Below are 23,330 nucleotides of genomic sequence, written 5' to 3' on the forward strand. Positions count from 1 at the left end.
ATATAATTTGTTCTTTGAATATCAGTATGTCTGGTTTTCCCCAAAACAGAAAGTGATACTAACTGCTAATGGATCAGGTTTGGTGAATAAGAGGCTATATAAAGTGAAAAGGCTATAGAAGTGAGAAATGTTTACAAGGCTATACTCTCACTAAGTAGAGTAAGTGTTTAGTAAATATCTTAATTGAAAACATTAATTTGGAAAGATAATGAATTATGCCCTATATAAAAAACAATCACGCAATCATGAAAATGTGTTAAAATTAGGGTTTCTGACCATTTTTAAATAAATTATGTTCTTGATTTAAGAATTTTATATTTAACAATAGTTTCCAAGATGTATATAAAAATGACAGTAGAAGCTAAGAAAATGTCTGCGCCCTCCCCCCACCACATAGAACTAGGTAATTAATGCTTTCAGTAAATAAATTCCCTTGAATTAGCCAGAATTATATTGAATTGTTTTGTACAGTAAATAATATATTCACATGAGCTTTTATAGTATTATTGCTAAAAGTAAGCGTCCTACCAACAGGAGACTGGGATGAAGGGATGAGCTGATTCAGGCAAGGATCAATAAAATACACTTGTGCAGATTCAAAGTTAATTATCCAGTGAGGATTCAGTTTGCACAAGTCTTTCGTCTCAGCTCTGCATGAAGCACTCTCTGGAGCCTCCTTACCAACTGTGGCTCTAAGAATAGAGTAAATTCATTCACTCTTATTTAAACACATATATTATATCCCTGTGTAAATGTCAATCATTTCAGTTTCAGTGCAAAAGACTGGATATTCACACCAGATAAGTCAAAGTTAAAACATATTAAATGAAATGGTATTTCAAAGCTTGCATATTCTACCTATAAAAACCAGTGAGCCAAAGATGTTACTATTATTTATAATTATTGATTCCTGAATGTTTGTGTTAATATATTTCAAAGATTAACATTGAAAAGCCTCACAGAAAGGAATAACAATACCATGAAGAAATCTAAACTAATTTCTTTGACATCTTGACATTTCTTATTTCTCCAAAAATTACATTTTCATAGAAAATATATTTGTACTTCAAATACACTTATGATGGACAATTCATGGTATTTAATTGCACTTAAAAACTCATGCTCAAAATTTCAGTACCAGAAACTAGCATCCATCATCTCGACAGCAAAACACAAAACGTGAGAAAAACTAATTATTCCTTTAAGTGAAATAAGGTAATTTTTACCTAAAAAGGCCTCGAGGTTAGTGAGGGAAAAAAAGATGCTTGAAATGTAAGAAAAGATCTTGAAGTATTTCTTTTCATCTTTATTCTCTCTGTTGCTTTTTCTTTTGATTTGAAAGATCAGATGAGACCACATATAAATGTATCTGGGAGGTGTCTTAGGGAATTTAACTCACTTCTTAAAAAGAGAAAAGAACTAAATACATTATGTGATAAATACAGTATTTTTTATTGTAAATTCTGTTTGAATCCTTGTTCTTTCAAAGGCTACAATGAAAGAAAGAACAAGGAAAACCCCATATTTTATGATTTGTGATGACAATAGTCACTACAAGATAGTTTTTTCAGTGTTGTTAGCACACAGTTAACAACAATATATAAGAGAATCTGCATCGTTCAGTCACAAAATCTTCTCTCCAAATCAGAACTACAAACTGTATTCTAGATAGATATTTCGCTATTAGTAAAATATAAACTCAGACATGGAAATTCTACATCTTTTTGGAGAAGTCTTAATGATTACACTGGGATCAACAGAATCCTACAACCAAAAGTCCCTTTTTATACTTTAACTTGTACTAACTATGCTGTTGAGAAAGCTGCTTTCAGGATGTAAGAACTAAATTATAATTAGTGTTTTCTAATAGGTGTGCAATACAGAGCTGGAAGGAAGAATACAATTATTCACTTCAAGAAAAAGGAATATGATTATGGGGGAAGTATGTGAAGTGAAAATATTGTATGAATGTTTTACAGTAATTATTTAACACAACGCCATATATTTAAATTATCTTGTTATATGTCATTTGAAAAAATGTAAGTACATTTGAATAGAAGTGGGTATTCTTTGTGTATCTGTAAGTAGCAGCTTGTTGACATTTGTTTATTGCATGAAAATATAATTGTAAAGAGTTTCATAGCCTATTCAGTGTAAGCCTATATCCTTCATATTTAAGAACTTCGATATATGTTTGGATTTAAATAACAGCAAATTGTTGTACATGCTTTGGAGGAAAAAAATTTTTAAGTGATTAAAAAATGTTTCTTATCGAATAATATCAAAGTCCTATTACACTTCCTTTTACACACCATAATGAATTAGTGATCAAGAACACAAGTGTAGATTTAAACTAAAAGAAACAAAAAAGAAAGAACGAAAAAGACAGCCTGCATAGTGACAAGAATCCGTCTCCCCTCATGCCAGTAAAGTTCTAGCTGTGAGCATGCTCAGAACATGGGAGGCACTGAAGTTACTACATCAGAACTCCTGCTGAGGTATGAGGAGGATACGTCTAATAACTCAATTGCTATAAACCTATGATTATTTTTCTGGTTTTAAACATCTCTTCAGCCTCAGATTGATTACAATGTTCTTTCTACTTCATTTCATCGTTCTGATCAATGTCAAAGGTAAGGCTGCTACTTTCTCGCTTTAAATGAGTGCAATTCCCAAAAAATACATTTCTATGTAGTTCTATGGCAATTGTAAAAAATGTATTGGGGTGTTTAAAAAAAAAAAAAAACGGACATCAAATTTGCTTTGTATTTGTCATTACCTTTCATTGCTTTTAGTCCCATACAGCCTAGTAATTTTTAGATGTAACAAATTTTTCATGGAAACATGCCTTTGTATGTTATTAAGCTGTAGATAAAGTATGTCAAAAAACAATGTTGACTACATCAATTAAAATGCAGAAAATATTTTTGGCATTTGTTTTAAAAAGTATGACAAATTAATAAACTAAAATTGTGTTTTGTGGAATTTCAACCTGTTGAAATATGTCCATAAAATTCGTGTAATTGTTAGTTAGTAACTATCTTGCGTTAATGTAATTAAACTGGGAACTCCAAAGCCACAGGCAGATCTAAAAAACAGTATCTGTCTCTGAGAGTAAATCTCTCTAAAATAAAGTTATTAAAAGTCTGTAAAAGTGCATTTACTTAGATAATTTTCTTTTGTTTTTAATTTGTGGAAATTTTTATTTCAGTCAAACTCTTAATTTTCAAGTCAGCACCATTTTCATTGTAAAGCTCACCAAAAAATAAAACTTAAATCTTCACTTGCTTTTAAAGGAAAAGATTCGTTATCAGCCTATACATTCATAAACAACCTATTAATCATACCCAAGGTTTGCTGAGGTTTATTATCATTCAAAAATGTTTATATTTTAATTTGTATTTTTTCTTAAAGAATTTTGATAAACCTCTGAGAATAAAGGTTAAAATTTGAAATTATTTTTATTTTCTGAAAAATTCGTTTTAGGTTTTTTAAATATTCAGTTTTATTAAGTGAATTCCAAGTGAATATTTTAAATCTTGAAACAAAGTGCAATATTTATGAGGAATTATTTTAAAACTTCTAACAAACAAAAGATTTTTAAAAGACTTAAAATATCTAAATTTTATTTTGAATTTAAAAGAATACTAAAACTTCAAATATTTAAAATACATATCTCCATACACCTAGCATGACTTTTATTTTATATTTTAATATACCTTACATGAAAAACTTAGTGTTAATTAAGAAGAAACAATATATGAACTCACCTGGCATGCAATATAGTTGTAGCCAGCAGTCTATTTCTTTATTTAAGGTCCTATTTAAGGTCCTACTTCAGAAGTTCATGTTCTCTCCACATTTGAATATTCAATTTTATACGATTTTAAGAATATATAGCTACAAAGTAGGTTCTTGGATTTAAGACAAGTCATAGAGATCATCTGTGCCCTTTAAAAAATTATTTAATGTACAGGACTGTAACCATAGTTTAACCAATTTTACTATATTTTTGCTTTTACACATGATAATGCATTTAATTGATTTTGCTTAAACCGTTTATGAGATGAAAAACATCTACTACTAAAATAACATTTTGTGATTTACCATAATGTAAAGTCACCCTTTCAACTAAAAACAAAATTTCAATTAGTAATTTTCGTTTGATTTTATTTCTAAGTAAAAGCCATATTTCAAACTCCTAGTACCAACCTAACAAATATTTGTTGATTAATTATAATCTCTGGGAATTTTTATTTTCTAATTTTGTATTACTGTTGACTACTAATTTAAACCTTTATGTTTAAAATGATTTCTTTTCAAAGCAAGACACATTAATCAATACTTTGACATTTTATTGCTACTTATAAAAACAATAGGATTTGCTCTATAATTAGTAAAACTTTTTCCTTTTTCACAATAAAATTGTGGACAATTAAAACGGTAAGGCTTTTCATAGTAACCAAAGAAAGCTCATTTAGAATTGCCTAAAAGTAAGGGTTGTCTTTTTAATTTAAATAATATTTGTGATAAACTCTTAGGCCAGATCTAAACAAAACAGAAAATTAGAAATGATGTGATCGTCTGTTCTCCTCTGACCCTCATCATTCTGGAGTGCCTAAGGAATGAGTGACTGACTGCCTTAAGCTACCCCAGGCACTAATAGACAACTACGCATAACGTATCTTATTATTATTACATGTATTTTATCATTAATTTACTCACTGTATATCTTTGTTAACCAGCTTCAAACTACTTTTTAAAAAACATTTCTTAATGGACAAATTAAGAACCATATTACAAATAAAAAACATGGGCTTATGTAGGAAATTAAAAGCATGAAGTATTGAGGCTGCTACTTGGTAACTACCAATTATGTTTTGTGGAATTTCAACCTGTTGAAATATGTCCATAAAATTCAAGTAATTGTTACTAACTATCTCGCATTAACATAATTAAACTGGGAACTACAAAGCCACAGGCAGATCTAAAAACAGTATCTGTCTCTAAGAGTAAACCTGTCTAAAATAAAGTTATTAAAAATAACTTTAAACTTTTAAAAAACATTTCTTAATGGCCAAATTAGGAACCATATTACAAATCAAAAACATGGGCTTATGTAGGAAATTAAAAGCATGAAGTATTGAGGCTGCTACTTGGTAACTACCAATTGCTACTTACTCAAATAATTTGCTTAACCTCCAAAACAGGTTATCCAAAATTGGGCCTGAACAGTATTTTGAGGGGAGCAGTGTTTGACTGCCCCCTAGTGGCCAAGCTCAAGGCACGCCTGGCATGGTCCTTTCTTAGGGATGTCAGTTTCACTTTGCCACTCTGACTTGAGAAAAGGTTTTCCATCTGAATTTTAATTTCACACCTTTATATTCATGCTGTGGACAGTTGTGAAAATCAAGTATATTTCAGGCCAGTCATCCCAAATACTGACCTGCTTGCGGGCTGAATGAAGTCCACTGTGAGGGAGAAGGAAAAAGATTGGGAACATGGGAGTTAAAACCTTTAGAGACGTGTTATCCCAGAAGACACCAGCTAAATACATCTCACAACAGATGCTTACTTGTGTGCTCATCTTACTGTGAATAAATATGACCAGATGTAATCAAAGAGTTTTTTTTTTTTTTTTTTTTTTTGAGACGGAGTCTCACTCTGTTGCCCAGGCTGGAGTGCAGTGGCGCAATCTCGGCTCACTGCAAGCTCCGCCTCCCGGGTTCACGCCATTCTCCTGCCTCAGCCTCCCGAGTAGCTGGGACTACAGGCGCCCGCCACTGCACCCGGCTAGTTTTTTGTATTTTTAGTAGAGACGGGGTTTCACCATGGTCTCGATCTCCTGACCTTGTGATCCGCCCGCCTCGGCCTCCCAAAGTGCTGGGATTACAGGCTTGAGCCACCGCGCCCGGCCAATCAAAGAGTTTTAAGGCCTCTCACTGGAAGTGACAAAATTGCCTGCCATGTGAATTTTAGAGGCAAAATTGGGATGCTGCTTTCTAATAGGTTGATATTGAAAAATGGCACATTTTCTGGCCGGGCACGGTGGCTCAAGCCTGTAATCCCAGCACTTTGGGAGGCCGAGACGGGCGGATCACGAGGTCAGGAGATCGAGACCAGCCTGGCTAACACGGTGAAACCCCGTCTCTACTAAAAAACACAAAAAATTAGCCAGGCAAGGTGGCGGGCGCCTGTAGTCCCAGCTACTAGGGAAGCTGAGGCAGGAGAATGGTGTGAACCCGGGAGGCGGAGCTTGCAGTGAGCTGAGATCGGCCACTGCACTCCAGCCTGGGCGACAGAGCGAGACTCCGTCTCAAAAAAAAAAAAAGAAAAAGAAAAATGGCACATTTTAATTCCGGAATATAGTAACCCAAATAAAATTCAATTAACAAAGAATGGTTTTGTATAAATAGTTATGCAACAAAAACTGCACCTAATTTTTAGGAGTACATATCTATTTAAGAGCCCAGAATGGCTTGGTTTACTTATTTGGTCAACATATAACTCAACATTCTTTGGGTAAAATGAGTGTGCTTGTTTCACTTGTGAAGTAGTAGTGGAATTAGAGGCCTAATTATCTACAAACAAAAAATAAGCTTCTCATATGCTTTACTCACCTGTACTTTCAGGTGTTTTGTATGTATTTTTAAAAATTAAGTTTGCAATGAAGGTCAATGTTGCTATCAGAAAAGTGCCCTGAAGCCAAAATAAAACAGCTGATTCAACAGTCATGTGATAAACAGACTTCTGAGCGTTTTAAGATGCAAAAAGAATTGTGATTGTGGCCAGGCGCGGTGGCTCACACCTGTAATCCTAGCACTTTGGGAGGCAAGCAGATCACTGAGGTCAGGAGTTCGAGACCAGCCTGGGAAACATGGTGAACTCCCATCTCTATTAAAAATACAAAAATTAGGCAGGCATGGTGGTGTACACCTGTGGTCCCAGCTACTTGGGAGGCTGAGGCAGGAAGAGTGCTTGAACCTGAGAGGCAGAGGTTGCAGTGAGCCGAGACCACACCACTGTACTTCAGCCTGGGCAACAGAGCAAGACTCCATCTCGAAATTAAAAAAAAAAAAAAATTTAAAGAATTGCGATTGAAAATGTAACTTTATTACAAAGTAAAAAGCCTTTACAATATGTTCAGCGTGATTGATAAAGTTCTAGCCCTCCTTTCCCATCCTCCCCCTTCCCACTGTTCTGACTCAGGCCCTGTCCAAGCCTCTCTCCTCTCCTTCCCACCTTTATTTATTCTCCCCTCCTCCCTGCCTTTGCAGGCATCTGTCTCAGATGCTCTCCTGGCCTGTCTTCCCTCCATTTTCATGTCTCGCCCTCCTACCCCCATCCCTATCTTCCTGGTGTCCTCACCTCTGAAATCTCCCTTCTGCTCTCCTTGGGTCTGCTCTTCAACTCTCTTGCTCTCCAAGTTCCTCTCTCTTCCAGCTCTGCCTTTGCACTGGCTACATCACATTCTCGGTAACTCTCACACTTGCTCCATCCTAATTGGTCAATTCTGGCTTTTCATTTCCACCTTGGAATACCTTTATCCCTCAATTTGCCCCCTTTCTCAAGTATTCCTCTCTCTAATCACCTCCTGTCTTTGCCGAGCTCCCTCCCCAGGGGCTTCCTGGATCTTCTTTGTCTCCCTCTTTTGGCCTTTGCCTTCTTTCTATTATTTGTCTCTATCCCACAGTCTCCTGGCCTGACCAGTGGTCACCATGTCTGTTGCTTGCTAGAATACACGCCTAAACACCACCAAATGAATATTGTATCTCTGTATTACTTCAATACTGGTGTGCTGTCTTTTTCTAGGTCCAATGATTTGTCTACAATTCTAAAATCCAGAAAGCTCAGAAAACTGAGTTGATAACCTTTGCCTACAAAATCTGGTCAGAATTGGCCAGGAGCTATTTAGATTCTTTATGCACTTATTGTAAAATTTCATACATCGTGCTATAGAAAAATGTTCATGTGTTTGGTTATGGAACTTTGCCCCAAGCCAGTAGGAAGTGTTACATAGTTCATAGCATATGCATTAACTTTCTAAAATCACAAAAATATTATAAATTCTGCAACATATCTCTCCAAAGGGTTTCTGCTATGGTGGTACAGATCTCTATTAGCCCTGCCCCTCTACAGATCACCAACTGTTCCGTGCCATATTATTCTCGAGTGGTATAATGGCTATTTTATTTGCCCAAGGAAATTCAGTGTTAATAGAATGTGTCTGATGAAGGAAAGATAATTTTAACTAATTCTCCTTTTCTCTGATTCCAATTTATTTTCTATTCAATCGCTAGGTTATTTTTTTTTTCAGTAACTATATTTTTTATTCCGGTTATTCCAACTGTGTTTAAAGCTGTCTGGGGTTTCATAAACTTTCATTCTTATTTCATGATACCTTCCTTCCATTAGTTCTTTGAGAATTTTAATCATGCAGAGTTTAAACTAGTCTTTAAAGCTCTATCAGCTGGGCGCGGTGACTCATGTCTGTAATACCAGCACTTTGGGAGGCTGAGGTGGGCGGATCACCTGAGGTCGGAAGTTTGAGACAAGCCTGGCCAACATGGTGAAACCTTGTCTCTACTAAAAATACAAAAAATTAGCCGGACATGGTGGCACGTGCCTGTAGTCCCAGCTACTTGGGAGGCTGAGGCAGAAGAATCGCTTGAACCCAGGAGGTGGAGGTTGCGGTGAGCCGAGATTGTGCCACCATACTCCAGCCTGGGTGACAGAGTGAGGCTCCATCTTAAAAAAAAAAAAAAAAAAGTTCTATCATCTCTTTCCCAGGTATGAATTCCCCCTTTTTGTGGAGCCCTGGACATTTCATAAAGTTAGAAGAATGTTTCTCCTGCATGCAGCTCCTCAAAGTAGTCTCAAAAGTAATTCCACATAGCCCAGGGAGTGTTCAGATCTGAACGGTCATATATGTTAGCATCTCAGAGATTTTGCCTGTGGGTGATCCAGTTCCAAATCTCATGCCCATTTGCAGCGGTATCACCACTGCTTCCCCTGCTGGCCATGAGCAAGCATTATTTAAATCACAGTCTTTGGTGGTCAGAGTTATTCCATACCCCAGGCATTGTCAGGGGCTCAGTCTCAGCGGTTGACTTCATGCAGATCCCAGTCTCTGCCAGTTGGGCTGCACTAAGCCCCTTTCTCAAACTGGCATTGAACCCAGTTCTGATTGTTTCTCCAGTCCCAGCTCCCTGCAGAACAAGTGGCTTTACGTCCTCTCGCAACAGTGCCTTTTTCTGAATTCATGTTCTACGGAGAGCTTTCTCTTCTATAACCCAAATGTGTTCATGGAAAAGCATAGTATCGATGTTTTCTGTGTCTATGGAAGAGTATGATGTGAGAGCATATTCAGGGTTTTCTCACAATGGATGACATTGATCCAGAAGTTCAGCAAAGAAGGTAGCTTTTGTCCTTCGGATTGTGCGTTTTCAAAGATAGGACATGGGTGAACGTACACACACCAGAGATCTGGAGTCATGAAGTAAAGTGCTACACAAATGTTAAGAGATTAGGAGATGGGAGGCAGCAGAGCAACAAGGATGCTGGATTTGGGGTCAGCAAACCCATGCTCAAGTCATAGCCTTGACCTTGACTAGTGTTTGGCCTTTGGCATACCAAATAACTTCTCCGCTTCATCTGCAATACTTACATAATTATCGAGTTTCCAAGAACCACTTGTCATGATGTCAGAGACACAGATTCCACAACTCCAGCCCCTGAGGATTCAATAGCTCTATGGTGGGTCATGGGCTCTGCATGTTTAGGAAGCTGCCCAGGTGATTCTGATAAACCTGTTCAATGGACCATATACCTGGAAAAACTGGTCAAAATATACATGGGCATTTTTTTCTTTGAGGTGCTAATTTTTGTTATATTCGCTGTGTGTGCCAGGATGGATAACTAGATTCACCTGAATTGTTTGACACACTAATTCTACTTGAAACGGTGTTTTAAATTTGGAGGCAATAAGGACAAATTAAGTATTTGGGAAGAGAATATCTGAATCTACATTGTTTGATTATCAATATAAAGTTTCTTAACAAATAGCATAGTTCAAAAACTGCAATTAATATGCTAGTTTACCTGTAGAGCAGCCTTGATGTTAATTACCACTCCCGCCTTTAAGAGAAATTAATAAACTCATAACACAAATGGCTAAGGAAGAATCTCTTCTGGTTTGGGGCCAGATTCTATTTCTTATTGGTCACCTGGCTTTCATTATCCAATTTTTTATTCGATTATAGCTCAGCCAGTAGACATCGGACAGGTCATTGCCTCTCTCTCTCTCTTTTTCTGTTATTCACACCTTGCCTGGGACATTCTGTTTCAACCCCATAGGCTAAAAAATAGTGTATCTATTGCTGTAGATATTTCTACTCCTAATTTCCTTTCATGTAAACCCATGTTATATAAGAGATGTAGAAGATACTGATTCTCTTTCATTCTGCCTTAAGAGCCACCGTAAAAATATTCCCTTAAAAGCCTCAACATTCAGTCTGAGGGTAAGATGATAGTCTTTATGTAAACTTTCTTATACATAGGAAAAGGATAATAATCTACACTGAGTGTTACGGGAAAACTCTTTTCCCTTATTTGAAGCCATTTCCTTTTTGGCTGTTTCCTGTTTCCCACTTTAAAACGCCGCTCTTACTGTAATAACTAAAGTTAAAATTAACCACTTGGAAAAATAAGTTGCTCTCCCTAAAAGCACAGGGTTGTGTACATGCTGTTATTTTTGTTCATTTTACCTGTGAATTGTAAGTTTTGAAAAGAATAAAGCATGAGAAAATTACCTGTGCTATGACCCGATTCTCAAAATTATATGGGCCACCTTACTCCAGCCTACATAGATTCCAGCTGAAAAATTACGAGAGGCCCTTTGCCACCGCTCCTCTTCCCTAGAAAACGGCTTAAAAAAAAAAAAAAGAAGAAGATGGTGCCAAGCAAGTTTTTCATTTAAAAAACTGAACCATTGGTGTAAGATAAATGAAAAAAAGAAAATGAGCATAAAGCTTCTATCATATGCACTCAACCCACATTGACATCATCGTCAGCAGACGTATGCCCAAGTTTGGCCTAAGCTTCTGACATGGATTAGCACTGAAGCACTGATGTGCTCTCCACTCCCACATATGGAGCTTTAGGTCTATGTGGCTCACTTACAGAAACAGCATTGCTATTCCTGAAAATGTTAATTAAGTTCAGACAACAATTTTTGAGGCATCTGCTTTACACTAAGAACTGAAAACTTCTCTAGCCATTGAATCAAAATTAATAAATTACATTATTTTTAATGGCAAAACCCGCAATTTGTTTTGCACCAGCTTAATATACTAATGACATGCTACAAATACTGCATAGAGGTATGTGCAAGATGGTTTGGGTAGAAAAAAGGGAAAGTTTGTACTGAGGAGTGGTTTTGAAGTCTCAGTAAAGTTTTTGCAAAAATGACTTCTGAGATGACTATCAAAGAAATAGGAAATACGGAAAACAGAACATGCTACAGTCTTAGTATCTGGAAATACAGAGAATAGAACATGCTACAATCTTAGTATCTTAATTATCTTAAAAGGTAGGGCTGCAAAGAATGTTTTCCTAACTGAATACAAGATAATTGTAAAAAGTGAAGGAGAACTGTCCACTGGCCCTGCTTGATCTGAAATCACTTTGGATGTTGCAGTTTGCTCATTTTCAAGACTATATAGTACATCATTGAGAAACATTCCAGAAATGTTTATCCATTTTATTTTTCAAAGACACTTGGATTGTTTCTGGCTTGGGGCTATTGTGAATAATGCTGCTGTGAATGTTCTTGTAAGAATCTCTTGATGCACATGTGCATGAATTTCTATGGGTATTTACCTAGAAGTAAATCTACTGACTCGTAGGGTTTGCACAACTTCAAACTTAGTAGATACTGACAAACTATTTTCCAAAGCAGCTGCTCCAATTAACACTCCACCAGTGTATGAGAATTTGCATGATTTTACATCCTTACCAAATAGTGTATCATTGGGTTTTTTATTTTTAAATTATACCCATACTAGTAATCTTAGCGATATTTTATTGTGGTTTTAATTTGCATTTCCCTGATTATGAATTAGATTTAATACTTTTTCAGATGTTTTTTGTCATTCAGATATCCTCTTTTGTTCAGTACCTATTCAAGTCTCTTGCCCATTTTTCTATTTACCATTCATTTTTTCTTTATTGATTAGTAGAACATCTATACGTTTGCTAATTACAGACCCTTTGCAAGTATCCTCTACTCTGCAACTTGTCTTTGCACTCTCTTAACGATGCCTTTTTAAAAAGACAGGCCAGGCATGGTGGCTCAAGCCTGTAATCCTAGCACTTTGGGAGGCTGAGGTGGGCAGATCATGAGGTCAGGAGATCGAGACTATCCTGGCCAACATGGTGAAACCCCATCTCTACTAAAATACAAAAAAAAAAAAAAAAAAAAAAAATTGCCAGGCATGGTGTTGTGCACCTATAGTCCCAGCTACTCGGGAGGCTACGGCAGGAGAATCACTTGAACCCAGGAGGCAGCAGTTGCAGTGAGCCAAGATTGAGCCACTGCACTCCAGTCTGGTGACAGAGCAAAACTCCATCTCCAAAAAAATAAATAAGAAGACGTTCTTAATTTGTATATTGTCTAATTTAAGTATCTTTTCCTTTATGATTAGAGCTTGTATTTGGTTTTTCTTCTTTGTAGTTTCCTTAATACATCTACCTCACAGTCATAAAGATTTTTTCTTATGTTATCTTCTAGAAACTGTATAGTTTCACCTTTCATGTTTCATCCCATTATCTATCTAGAATTGAGCATCACCTCACCCCACTGCTCTGTAGTACAGACGTTTACATGTGTGTCTGTCTTTTTCCAAACTTTCTATTCTGTTCCATTGGTCTGTCTTTCAATCTTTCCACCAACATCACATTGCCTGAACTATTGTACCATTATAATATGTCTTGCCATACAGATAATGAGTCCTCTCTCCTTGTTCTCCTTCTTCGATGGTAGCCTGGCTCTTCGTGTTCTTTTGCATTTCCACATGCCTTTGAGAATCAACTTACCCATTCCCACACACATACTCCTGGGATTTTTACTGAGATTTCTTTGAATCTATAGACTGATTTGGGGAAAGAATGAACATCTTGAAAATATTGCCTTCCACTTATTTAGGTTTTTAATGTCTTTCACTAATAGTATATACTTTACATAAATGTCTTGCCCACTTTTGTTAGATTTATTCCTAAATACATGACACTGTTCATGCTATAGTAAAAGGTGTGATTTTTAAAACATTTCATTGTCTAATAGTTGCTGAAATATAAAAATACAATTGACTTTATGGAAACTTTGCAAAATTCACCAATGCTAAAAATTTATTATTTTAATATTCACAGTTATATTATTTATGAATAATTACAGTTTTATGTCTTCTCTTCCAATACATATGCCATTAATTTACTTTCCTTACTTAATTCCATTGGCTAAGCCCTCCAGGACAACAATGAATAGATATAGTAGTAGTGGACACCATCAATCTCAAAGGGAAAGCCTTCAAAACCTCACTTGTATGCTGTGGAATTTTATAGATAACTACACTTAATTAAATCAAGTAAGTTACCTGCTATTTTTAGTTTGCATAGTTATTTTAAAGTCAGGATCTGGCAGTTCCATCTCTGGAACCTCTCGTAAACAGAGTTAAAAACAAGTGACAAACTGCAAGAAAATATTTGTGAGTTACAGAACAGAGGACAAACCTCCCTAAAGAATTCTGGTTGCGTTGCCAGATTCCGTTTTCTCACACGTGGTTCCAAACACTGGTCCTGACTATTGCTGTCAGGAATGAAAGTTTCACTGTCTCATCAGCATGAATTAGATGAAAGACAATCTTTTCAAAGGAAAACGTTTTTCATAAAGCCAAATGTATTCCTTTGAAAAGACTGTCTTTTCTTCTCCAGATACATTCTCTCTAATTTTTAACAATAAAATACTACTTTTCTAATAAATCCATGTTAAAATATACGGTAACTCGGAGTTTTAAAATCATCCTTACTTGACAAACTAAAACATCAGTAACTTTTGGCAGGTTTCTCTAAATTCTTTAATTGAATTTATTTGGTCTAAGAAATGCAAAAATCTAGAAACCTCTGATCTAACGCATGTTAGAGATGTCAGTGTACTGACAAAGAAAATGGAGCTGATGAATTAAGGAGATAAAGAGGAAGAAAAGGAATTTTTAGAAAATATGGAGGAAAAAAAGCTTTTAACCTGGGGACCAAGGTCGGATGTGTCAAATGCAGAAAACCAAGCAAGATGAGGACTATAAAAGAGCCATTGGATTTAGTGTCAAAAAGGATGACAGTGATTCTGGTGAGAAGAATGTCAGCAGAGCAGCAAGGTCAAGGTGGAAGCTATGGATTTAAGAATGAAAGTGTGGTAAGGAAGAGGAGATATTGACTTACTTGCACGGTTCTTCTGAGAAATTTAATTGTGAAGGGGAGGAGAGTATATCTCAGTTTTATAAGTAGGTAGATATAACAGGATTTGGGTTGGTCGACTGGTTTATTTGTTTTGAAGATGGGAGCTGTACAATAGAGAGACAAAGATACTGAAAATAGCTAGGTGGGGTGGTTCAGGCCTGTAATTCCAGCACTTTGGGAGGCCGAGGTGGGTGGATCACCTGAGGTCAGAGTTCAAGACCAGCCTGACTGACATGGTGAAACCCCATCTCTACTAAAAATACAAAACAAATTAGCTGAGCGTGGTGGTGCATGCCTGTAATTCTAGTTCCAGCTACTTGGGAGGCTGAGGCAGGAGAATCACTAGAACCCTGGAGGTGGAGGTTTCAGAGAGCCAAGATCATGCCACTGTACTCCAGCCTGGGTGACAAGTGTGAAAACTCATCTCAAAAAACACATATATATGTGTGTGTATATATATGTGTGTATATGTGTGTGTGTGTGTATATATAATATAGGAAAGAAAGGAAACAATGCAGAGTCTGAGAAAGTGAGGTCGAGTGGAGCACAGAACATAGATGGAAGGCTTTACTATGGGAAGGACAAGAGGCCTTCATTCTTTGTGCATCACAAAAGAAGAATCCAGGGACTTGGTCTAGTCCTGTGCAGTTTCCATACACTCAGCATGAGCTGTCTAGGTAGATGGTACCCACGCTTACGTGAGGTGGGTCCTGCCCAAACACACGCTGCAGCCTCGAATGCAGGTACATTCATAAGTTGATGTGAATGGAATCTGGGATAATTCCCACTCAGAGGAAGAACAGCCAGTGAAAGTTCCATGAAACATAGCAGTCAATGAATCAGAGAGGAATTAAAACAGAGAGGTGAAGGGACCAAGGTAGCACCTTCTCTCCACATTTCCCAAACCAAGTTCCCATCGGGCTTCCCCTTGCCTGTCTCCTTCACAATCCCCGTTTCCATGGTCTTCTCCCCTTCAGCCACTACACTGCTCATTCTCTCCATTCACTCGCCTCAGGCAAGCTTTAGGAAGAAGGTAGTCTCTCAACTCATGCAGAAGGAGATGAATTTTACATACTGAAAGATAAGATTTTTAACCTAAAAGAATGCATCTCTAAAGGTGGAGTTTTGGCAGTTTACCAGTCAGCAGAAATAATACTTTTGGAAGGGAAGTCTTCCTTCTTCCCTTAAATCCCTTATAACCCACGAACGGCCACAACTTCTGTTTGTGACCCACATAAAGGCACCCAGGCAAGCAGGATGTGGGGCTGACATCCATCCCTGGTAAGGATGATGTTGGCAGTTTGAAATTATCTTTTTTTCCAATATAAATCAAAATGTATTGAGTCTACACTCTGTTCCACGAAGTTAGGCATCATTTCCCCAAATCTGTCTTTCTAACATCAGGCAGTCATCTGAAGAAGGAGGGGGCAATATTTTCTGCTCCCCCCCCAAAAAAAAATCTGTGAGTAGGGTCCTGAGGGACTTTCACCAGCATAAAGTGGTGGCTTTGTCTCAGAAGAACATGACAGAAAATAGAGGTTGGGAGAAATTCCGTTAGGGCAGGAATCTCTGAAATGGAAAGGAGGTGGGGTAAATACATGTGAGTGAAACTGGATCAAAATTCTGAATATAATAATTGATGTGGCCAAGAAACACCATCCAGGCAGGGAGTACCAAACAGTTGCATGAAAGGGTAAGATCGCCAAGTTTGGAAAATAACCACCACCACCACCACCACCACCAAGAGACCAATTTCTCTTCACCTACCTTAACATAAAAGCCTTTCCTCGTTTTCTTCAAACAAACAAATCATCTACCCAACAAAGGTGGACTTCTAGTAAAATTCACTCTTCGCAGAAGTAGGGAGGGCTCCGGCCAGGTGCACTCAATTGATGGAGCTGCTTCACCTTGGCTTCTCAGTGGAGCTGCCCAGGATGGTGCCGCCCCCATCAGAGATCCCAGCCCCTGAGTTCCAGGTAGCAATGGACACTGTCTGCCTTGCTGACGGACAACAAAACGCAACGCATAGTAGGCACTTAGTTAACACTTTCTGGATGCTAAATGAATGTTTCCTCTGGTACTGCAGTTAGTTGGCTCTCTGGAGCAAATGGCACAGGCTTCTCTGGCAATTTCTATAGCCCCCCCTGCAGCACCATTGCCATCCCTGGTGACCATGTCGTCTGACTTGGGTTAAACACCACTCCACCTTGGCGATGCGCTCCTCCTTGGCCTATATCCCCCTGGAGCCATCGTCCCTGGTGTTAGAGCCAGAACATCTGGCTGAGAGGAAACAGGCTTTCTTCAGCTTTATATAGGACTAGCATTGGCAGAGAAACAGAGAAAGCAAAAAGAGACTTGTATATCTCCATCAATTCTTAAACTGAGGACCTGAAAGATGGTTCTCACCTGTTGTTTCCCAATAACCCAGGGGAAGGGTTGATGGGCAGCAAAAAATAGCCTTGGGCAGCAGTCCAGTTGGCTTTAAAAGGCCATCTGAACGTCATTTTAAAATCTATTGGCACAGACACGTCCAGAATATTGACCAGAAGACAGAAGAAGGGCGATTACTGAGCAATTCTCTTTTATATGTTCGAGCCTCCACTCAGCTGTGTGTTTGGCAGGGGTCCCATGGAAACCACTGCAGAAGCCATCAGCACTGCTGTGATGCAGGCATCCTCCATTTTTATAATCCCCAGGCTTCAATAAAAGCTGTCTCTTCCCACTCCCACAGATGGCAGGAAGAATAGACAACAGAATACACTTTCTACAGATAGCTAGTGATGCTTTTTTCACTATGTACCAAGTACAGCAGGGGTTCTAATTATTATTTAATTTGTATAATGACAGAGCGGAATGATAAATGAAGTGCATGAAAGACTAAACAATATTTTCTCATCAGAATAACAGCCTAAATCTGCTGCCTTGGGAAGCTTAAATTTTGAAAAGGGTTCTTCCTTCAATTCTTTTGTTTAAATTTGTAAATAAATGGCTCATTAATTCACATGTTCATTTAAAAAACTACTGAGCACCAAGTAAGACACTAAGTTAGACAATAGAGATATAGGTCACAGAGGAAAAAGGGTGGGGAATACATTGTATTCATTTATTCTCCTTATATATAAAATTTGTGCTTTGAAATGTCTTCAGGAAGATGCCACTCTGGGGTGGAAAACAGGGAATTACGAGAAATGCAGTTGGCAGGTTCTATTCATACATGTTCAGTCTCTTCCTCCCCTTCTTTGTCCACACTTGCTAGATGCAACTCAATTTTTTTCTAGGGAAAAGGAAACCATCTTGATGCCTTTTATTTGTGACAGTTGATTGCTTGTTTGCCCCTGTCGCCTAGACTTTCTGAACATGTGAATGGGCATTTAGTTAGGTCCAGCCCTCAAAGAACTCACAGTCAGCCGGGCACAGTGGCTCATGCCTGCAATCCCAGCACTTTGGAAGGCCAAAGTGGGTGGATCATTTGAGGTCAAGAGTTCGAGACCAGCCTGACCAATATGGTGAAACCCCATCTCTACCAAAAATACAAAACTTAGCCAGGTGCGGTGGCATGAGTCTGTAGTCCCAGCTACTGGGGAGGATGAGACAGGAGAATTGCTTGAGCTCGGGAGGCGGAGGTTTCAGTGAGCCAAGATTGTGCCACTGCACTCTAGCCGGGTGACAGAGCAAGACTTCATCTCAAGAAGAAAAACAAAAACAAAAACAAAAAACAAAAAACAAAAAAACACAACTCACAGCTATTTTTATAATAAATCCTGGAAGGAAACACCACATGCCACCTTCAAAAGATCCTACTCACATCACCTCACCTCTCTATTTCAAAATTCTCTTTAATCGAATGCTTAATCGCTTCTTCTAAACGTTAAGAAAATATTGTTAGGAGGCTGTAAGGACATTTTTCTTGGTTATTTATCATTTACAGTCCTCCTTCAGCTTGCAAAAGAGATGTGAAATAAAATAAAAATCATACATGTGATATGGCTTTTAAGATGGAATAACATAAAGAAGTAGGGGAAGCTTTTATTTTGGTCACTATTATTTCTTTCAGAGAAGTCACATAAAAAATTTTGAAATGCTGAGGCACAGCAAGTTTCCATTTTACATAGAGCTTCCTTCTTGATATTCTATTTTCTTATCTTGTATGGAAATTGCCTGTGTGCCGACATTAACCCAGGGTTACTATAGGCCAGGCACTCTCCCCACTTCATACGCATCAGCTTGTCTGTCCCCGAAACATACCCACAAGGGAGATGTTCTCATTAATTCTATTTTAAATGTGAGGAAACTAAGATTTAAAGAGGTTAAGTAGCCTGCTGAAGGTCACATGGCTAGTGAGTGGCACAGAGAATTGTAATCCAGCTCTGAGTGTCTCTGAGGTGCATCATCACTAACGAATGTGTTTAAATAGTAGGTCACATCCCATTAGGGGATCATGAAATCAACTGAGAGGCACATGATCCCTTCTCAACTGAATAAGATAGAATAGCAAGGATCAAAGCTCATCCCACATAACTTTAAAAGAGTGATATTTCAGGAAAATTTTTTTCATTTCGTGGATGTGGGTGTGGCTGTGGGATGAGGGTTCGTGGGTGTGTGCTAGTGTGTGTGGGTGTGAGAGTGAGTGTGGGGGTGTAGGTGTGTGTTGGGAGTGTGGCTATGGCTGGGTGTATGCTGGACTGTGATATAAAATATATTTCTGACTGTAAATTACTGTCTTAAAAAAATTTCTAAGCCACTACACGAAGATATATTGACTCTCTCTCTCATTCATGTTGCAAACACAGGAGGACTACTCATTTTTATAAATCTGCCTCCTACAGAAATCTTTACAAGCAAGAAGTTGAGGGATTTTAAAATCTATGACTCAGTATGCCTCTCCCTGCGTGAATAGGCTTAACAAGCCAACCCCAGTGCCAAGGAGCGGAGAAGTCTTCCTAAAATAGTCACAGATTTGACTGGTCTTATGCCTAGTTGCCGAGAGTGAATCTTTCATCCACTACTGCAGCAATAGTGAGACAATAATTTTTGCTTTTGTAAGAACAAAACGCCAACGAGCAGGAAAACATCCAAAAGCCACGCTCGGAGTCTTCCTCCTCAGTCAGAAAAGACCCAGAGGTTGTGGCCACACCAGCCTCCGAGAGTGTGCACCAGCACACCCGGCTGCCCCCAGAGAGGGCCAGAGGCTCTCCTTTTCCGTGCTTGCTGGATCTCCAGGGTCATCAGGACTAAACGACTCAAGCTGAAATGATCTACTCATCCTCCCTAATGACATCACTGAAAGCTTTAGGTGTATTTGTAATTCAGACGTAGCTTTAGTGCCTAAACTCCAACTCCTGCCCTTTAACAAATGACATCTTTGTTAATGAGAGCAGCAGGTTCTACCTCCTTTAGGAGAGTCTCCTGAGGGGCCTCAGGGGAGGACGTCTCTCCACAAGGCAGCATGTGCTTGGAGGGCTCAGGCCTCACAAGGGCATTTTTCCCAGCAATCAAAGTAGACGTGCCTTCGTGTTCTCAGTCATTTCCTCATCTTTATTTGGGGATATTAATGCCAACTGTACACAGTTGCCATTAACATCAAATCAAGTAACTAGGAAATGCCCAGCACAAAGTAGATGATGTTCCTACTAAAGTTTGTTCCTTATCCTTCCGCTATGTTAAAAATATCGTCTCCCACACAAGCCCAAGGGAATCCCAGGTCATGATGCCAGCCTTCAGTGGCGTGGTTAGGAGCACTTTACCCACATCCTTTGCTCCCTTCGATGAGTCATGCCGACCAATAGCCATTCTTGTGTCTACACTCTCCTTAAATCAATTTCTGTGAAGTTCCATTTCTTTTTTTTTTTTTTTTGAGACAGAGTCAAGCTCTGTTGCCCAGGCTGGAGTGCAGTGGTGCCATCTTGGCTCACAGTAACCTCAGCCCTCCAAGTTCAAGCAACTCTTCTGCCTCAGCCTCCTGAGTAGCTAGGACTGCAGGTACGTGCCACCATGTCTGACTAATTTTTGTATTTTTAGTAGAGATAGGGTTTCACCATGTTGGCCGGGCTGGTCTCAAACTGCTGGCCTCAAGTGATTTCCCCACCTCGGCCTCAAAGTGCCGGGATTACAGGCGTGAGTTACTGCACCTGGACAGAACTCCTTTTTTAAAAATACATGACTTCCGTAATTTTATTAGCCAACTTACGAACATGTCTCTTTATTTTCTGAAAAGTATTCTCTCAAAATTGAAAGAATATCTCTTACATCTAAACTGCTAGAATTGTTTTGGTCATCCTATCCATAGATATAATACTTTTGTAAATGTCAATTATATTTCCTTTCTTTAATTTCTTATTCAACTCAGCAGTTATTCAACTCTCATTAGTCTTCTCTTATGTACCCTGCACCAGAAGATTGTTTCTAACTAGTCCTGATTTATGCTCCTTGAAATGCAGATTCCTGAATCGGCTGATAGTCTTGTAGTACAATGGCTAAGGGTGGGCCTACGGAGTCAGAGAGACAATTCAAAGCCACTCTGTGTCACTTCCCAGATGAACCACTGCACACAAGATATTTAACTTCCCTAATCCCAAAACATGAAGGATAATATCGCCCATACCATAGGCTGGCTGAAAGATTAACAATGATAACCACTGTGTGAAGTGTCTGGCAAACAGTAGACCCAGCAGATACCATAGATGAGTGTTCAATGTTCAATCCTAGTTTCCCTCATTCTAATGTGTTTCTGGATTTCTCTCTAACTCACACTTAAACTCTCCTTTTGCAGGTATATTTTTATCATGTCACCTCAAATCTTTCTTGTAAAAGATTAATAAGTAAATAAATCTATCCGTTTGACCCTATTAGCTCGTGGTTTTACCTTTCTGTTTTCAAGGGTGGATGACTCCTTGCTTCCATACAAAACTAGGACAATACATCTGGTTTTGTTTATGATTACCTTGTGGAAGTGAATTCAAAATGAACCCTGATTCTGTTCTTGATATAGCTGGTATTCGGTGTGATTATGGCTGTTTAAAATGTTATCACTGGCCGGACGAGGTGGCTCACACCTGTAATCTCAGCACTTTGGGAGGCCAAGGTGGGCTGGTCAAGAGTTTGAGACCAGCCTGGCCAACATGGTGAAACCCCGTCTCTACTAAAAATGCAAAAATTAACCAGGCGTGGTGGTGCACGTATGTAATTCCAGCTACTCAGGAGGCTGAGGCAGGAGAATTGCTTGAATTTGGGAGGCAGAGGTTGCAGTGAGCTGAGATCGTGCACTTCAGCCTGGCAACAGAGTGAGACTCCGTCTAAAAATAAAAAATAAAGTTGTCATTAAGAATATTATTCAAAGAAATTGTGCACTAAGAACACCAGATGAACTCAACTCATATAGTTCTTGTGAAAATTAAATGGGATAACACAGAGAGAGTTTAGCCATGGTAACACTTTTTTTTTTGCCCCTCTTTCATGTAGATTTTGCACTGACTCAAGGTAGCATGATCACTCCTTCATGCCAAAAAGGATATTTTCCCTGTGGGAATCTTACCAAGTGCTTGCCCCGAGCTTTCCACTGTGATGGCGAGGATGACTGTGGGAACGGGGCGGACGAAGAGAACTGTGGTGAGTGCTCCCCTTGGCTCCCCTTGTGTTCCTCACTTTATGAACACCCCAAAACTGTGGGTCCATTGGATAATGATTGTGATAAACTAGGAAAACTGATTTGGTTTTCTGTAGGGACTCCCTTGGAAACACAAATAATGATTCCCCGATGTATTTGTGATAACGACCTGCATTTTTGTATGTTGAAGTTGCTTAAGTCAGAAATACAGTATCATAAAATGTTATATTTTATAAAAATAAAATTATATTTGAAATTCTACTTCAATACTCATATTTTAATTTTAAGGGACTTTCTATGACTACCTCCTTATGGCTGGTAATTTGGTTCAGCTCCAAGAATATTCATGAAGTGGCCAGGCATGGTGGCTCACGCCTGTAATCCCAGCACTTTGGGATGCCGAGGCAGGTGGCTCACCTGAGGTCAGGAGTTTGAGATCAGCCTGGCCAACATGGTGAAACACCAGTCTCTACTGAAAACACACACAAAAAATTAGCTAGCCGTGGTGGCAGGTGCCTGTAATCCCAGCTACTCAAGAGGCTGAGGCAGGAGAATTGCCTGATCCCAGGAGGTAAGGTTGCAGTGAGCCAAGATCGCGCCACTGCACTCCATCCTGGGCAATGAGAGCAAAACTGCAATTCAAAAAAAAAAAAAAAAAATTCATAAAGTGTGAATGGGCCTAGCTAGAGAATTAACTGATAGAATGAACCTATACTGAGTGCCCACTATGTGCCAGGAGCTCTCCAAATCACTGGGACACAGTGAGCTCAAGGGAGACAAGTGTCTTGACCTTGTGGAGTTCACATAGATAATGTGAACTAAGATGATGATAAACCTGTATGTAAGGAATTACATAATCTGAGTGATAAGTAAGGCAATGAAACAGGATAATGAAATAGAAAGTAACTTGGAGGGAGGGATACTTCAAGGACGTAACCAGAGAAAATCTTTATAAGATGATGACGCTTGGATTGAGAACTAAATAAGAAAGAAAGAAAGAAAGAAAGAAAGAAAGAAAGAAAGAAAGAAAGAAAGAAAGAAAGAAAGAAAAGAAAGAAAGAAAGAAAGAAATATTCTAGAGGGGCAGAATTCCAGGCAAAGGCAACATCAAGTGCAAAGGCCCAAGGCTGACTGAAACAGGATGATGTGTTTCATAGTGTGTGTGACTTAAGCAGAGTGAACAGCGGTATACACAGGCAATGAAGGGGTAACCAGA

At 38.6% G+C, this 23,330-nt stretch overlaps 1 protein-coding gene across 2 annotated transcripts in view; it reads left to right on the forward strand.

The window, feature by feature from the left end:
- The first annotated feature begins 1,795 nt into the window (after positions 1 to 1,795).
- RXFP2 (relaxin family peptide receptor 2) overlaps positions 1,796 to 23,330 on the forward strand; it is a 72,126-nt gene continuing 50,591 nt past the window's right edge. For both annotated transcript variants that reach the window (XM_007960071.3, XM_073013207.1), the window contains exons 1-2: positions 1,796 to 2,633; positions 21,970 to 22,116. In XM_007960071.3, the coding sequence (XP_007958262.3) occupies positions 2,591 to 2,633; positions 21,970 to 22,116 (190 nt within the window). In that variant the 5' untranslated portion in view covers positions 1,796 to 2,590. The remainder of the gene's footprint in view (positions 2,634 to 21,969; positions 22,117 to 23,330) is intronic.

Source organism: Chlorocebus sabaeus, chromosome 3, assembly GCF_047675955.1.
Source record: "Chlorocebus sabaeus isolate Y175 chromosome 3, mChlSab1.0.hap1, whole genome shotgun sequence".
NCBI classification, from domain to species: Eukaryota; Metazoa; Chordata; class Mammalia; order Primates; family Cercopithecidae; genus Chlorocebus; species Chlorocebus sabaeus.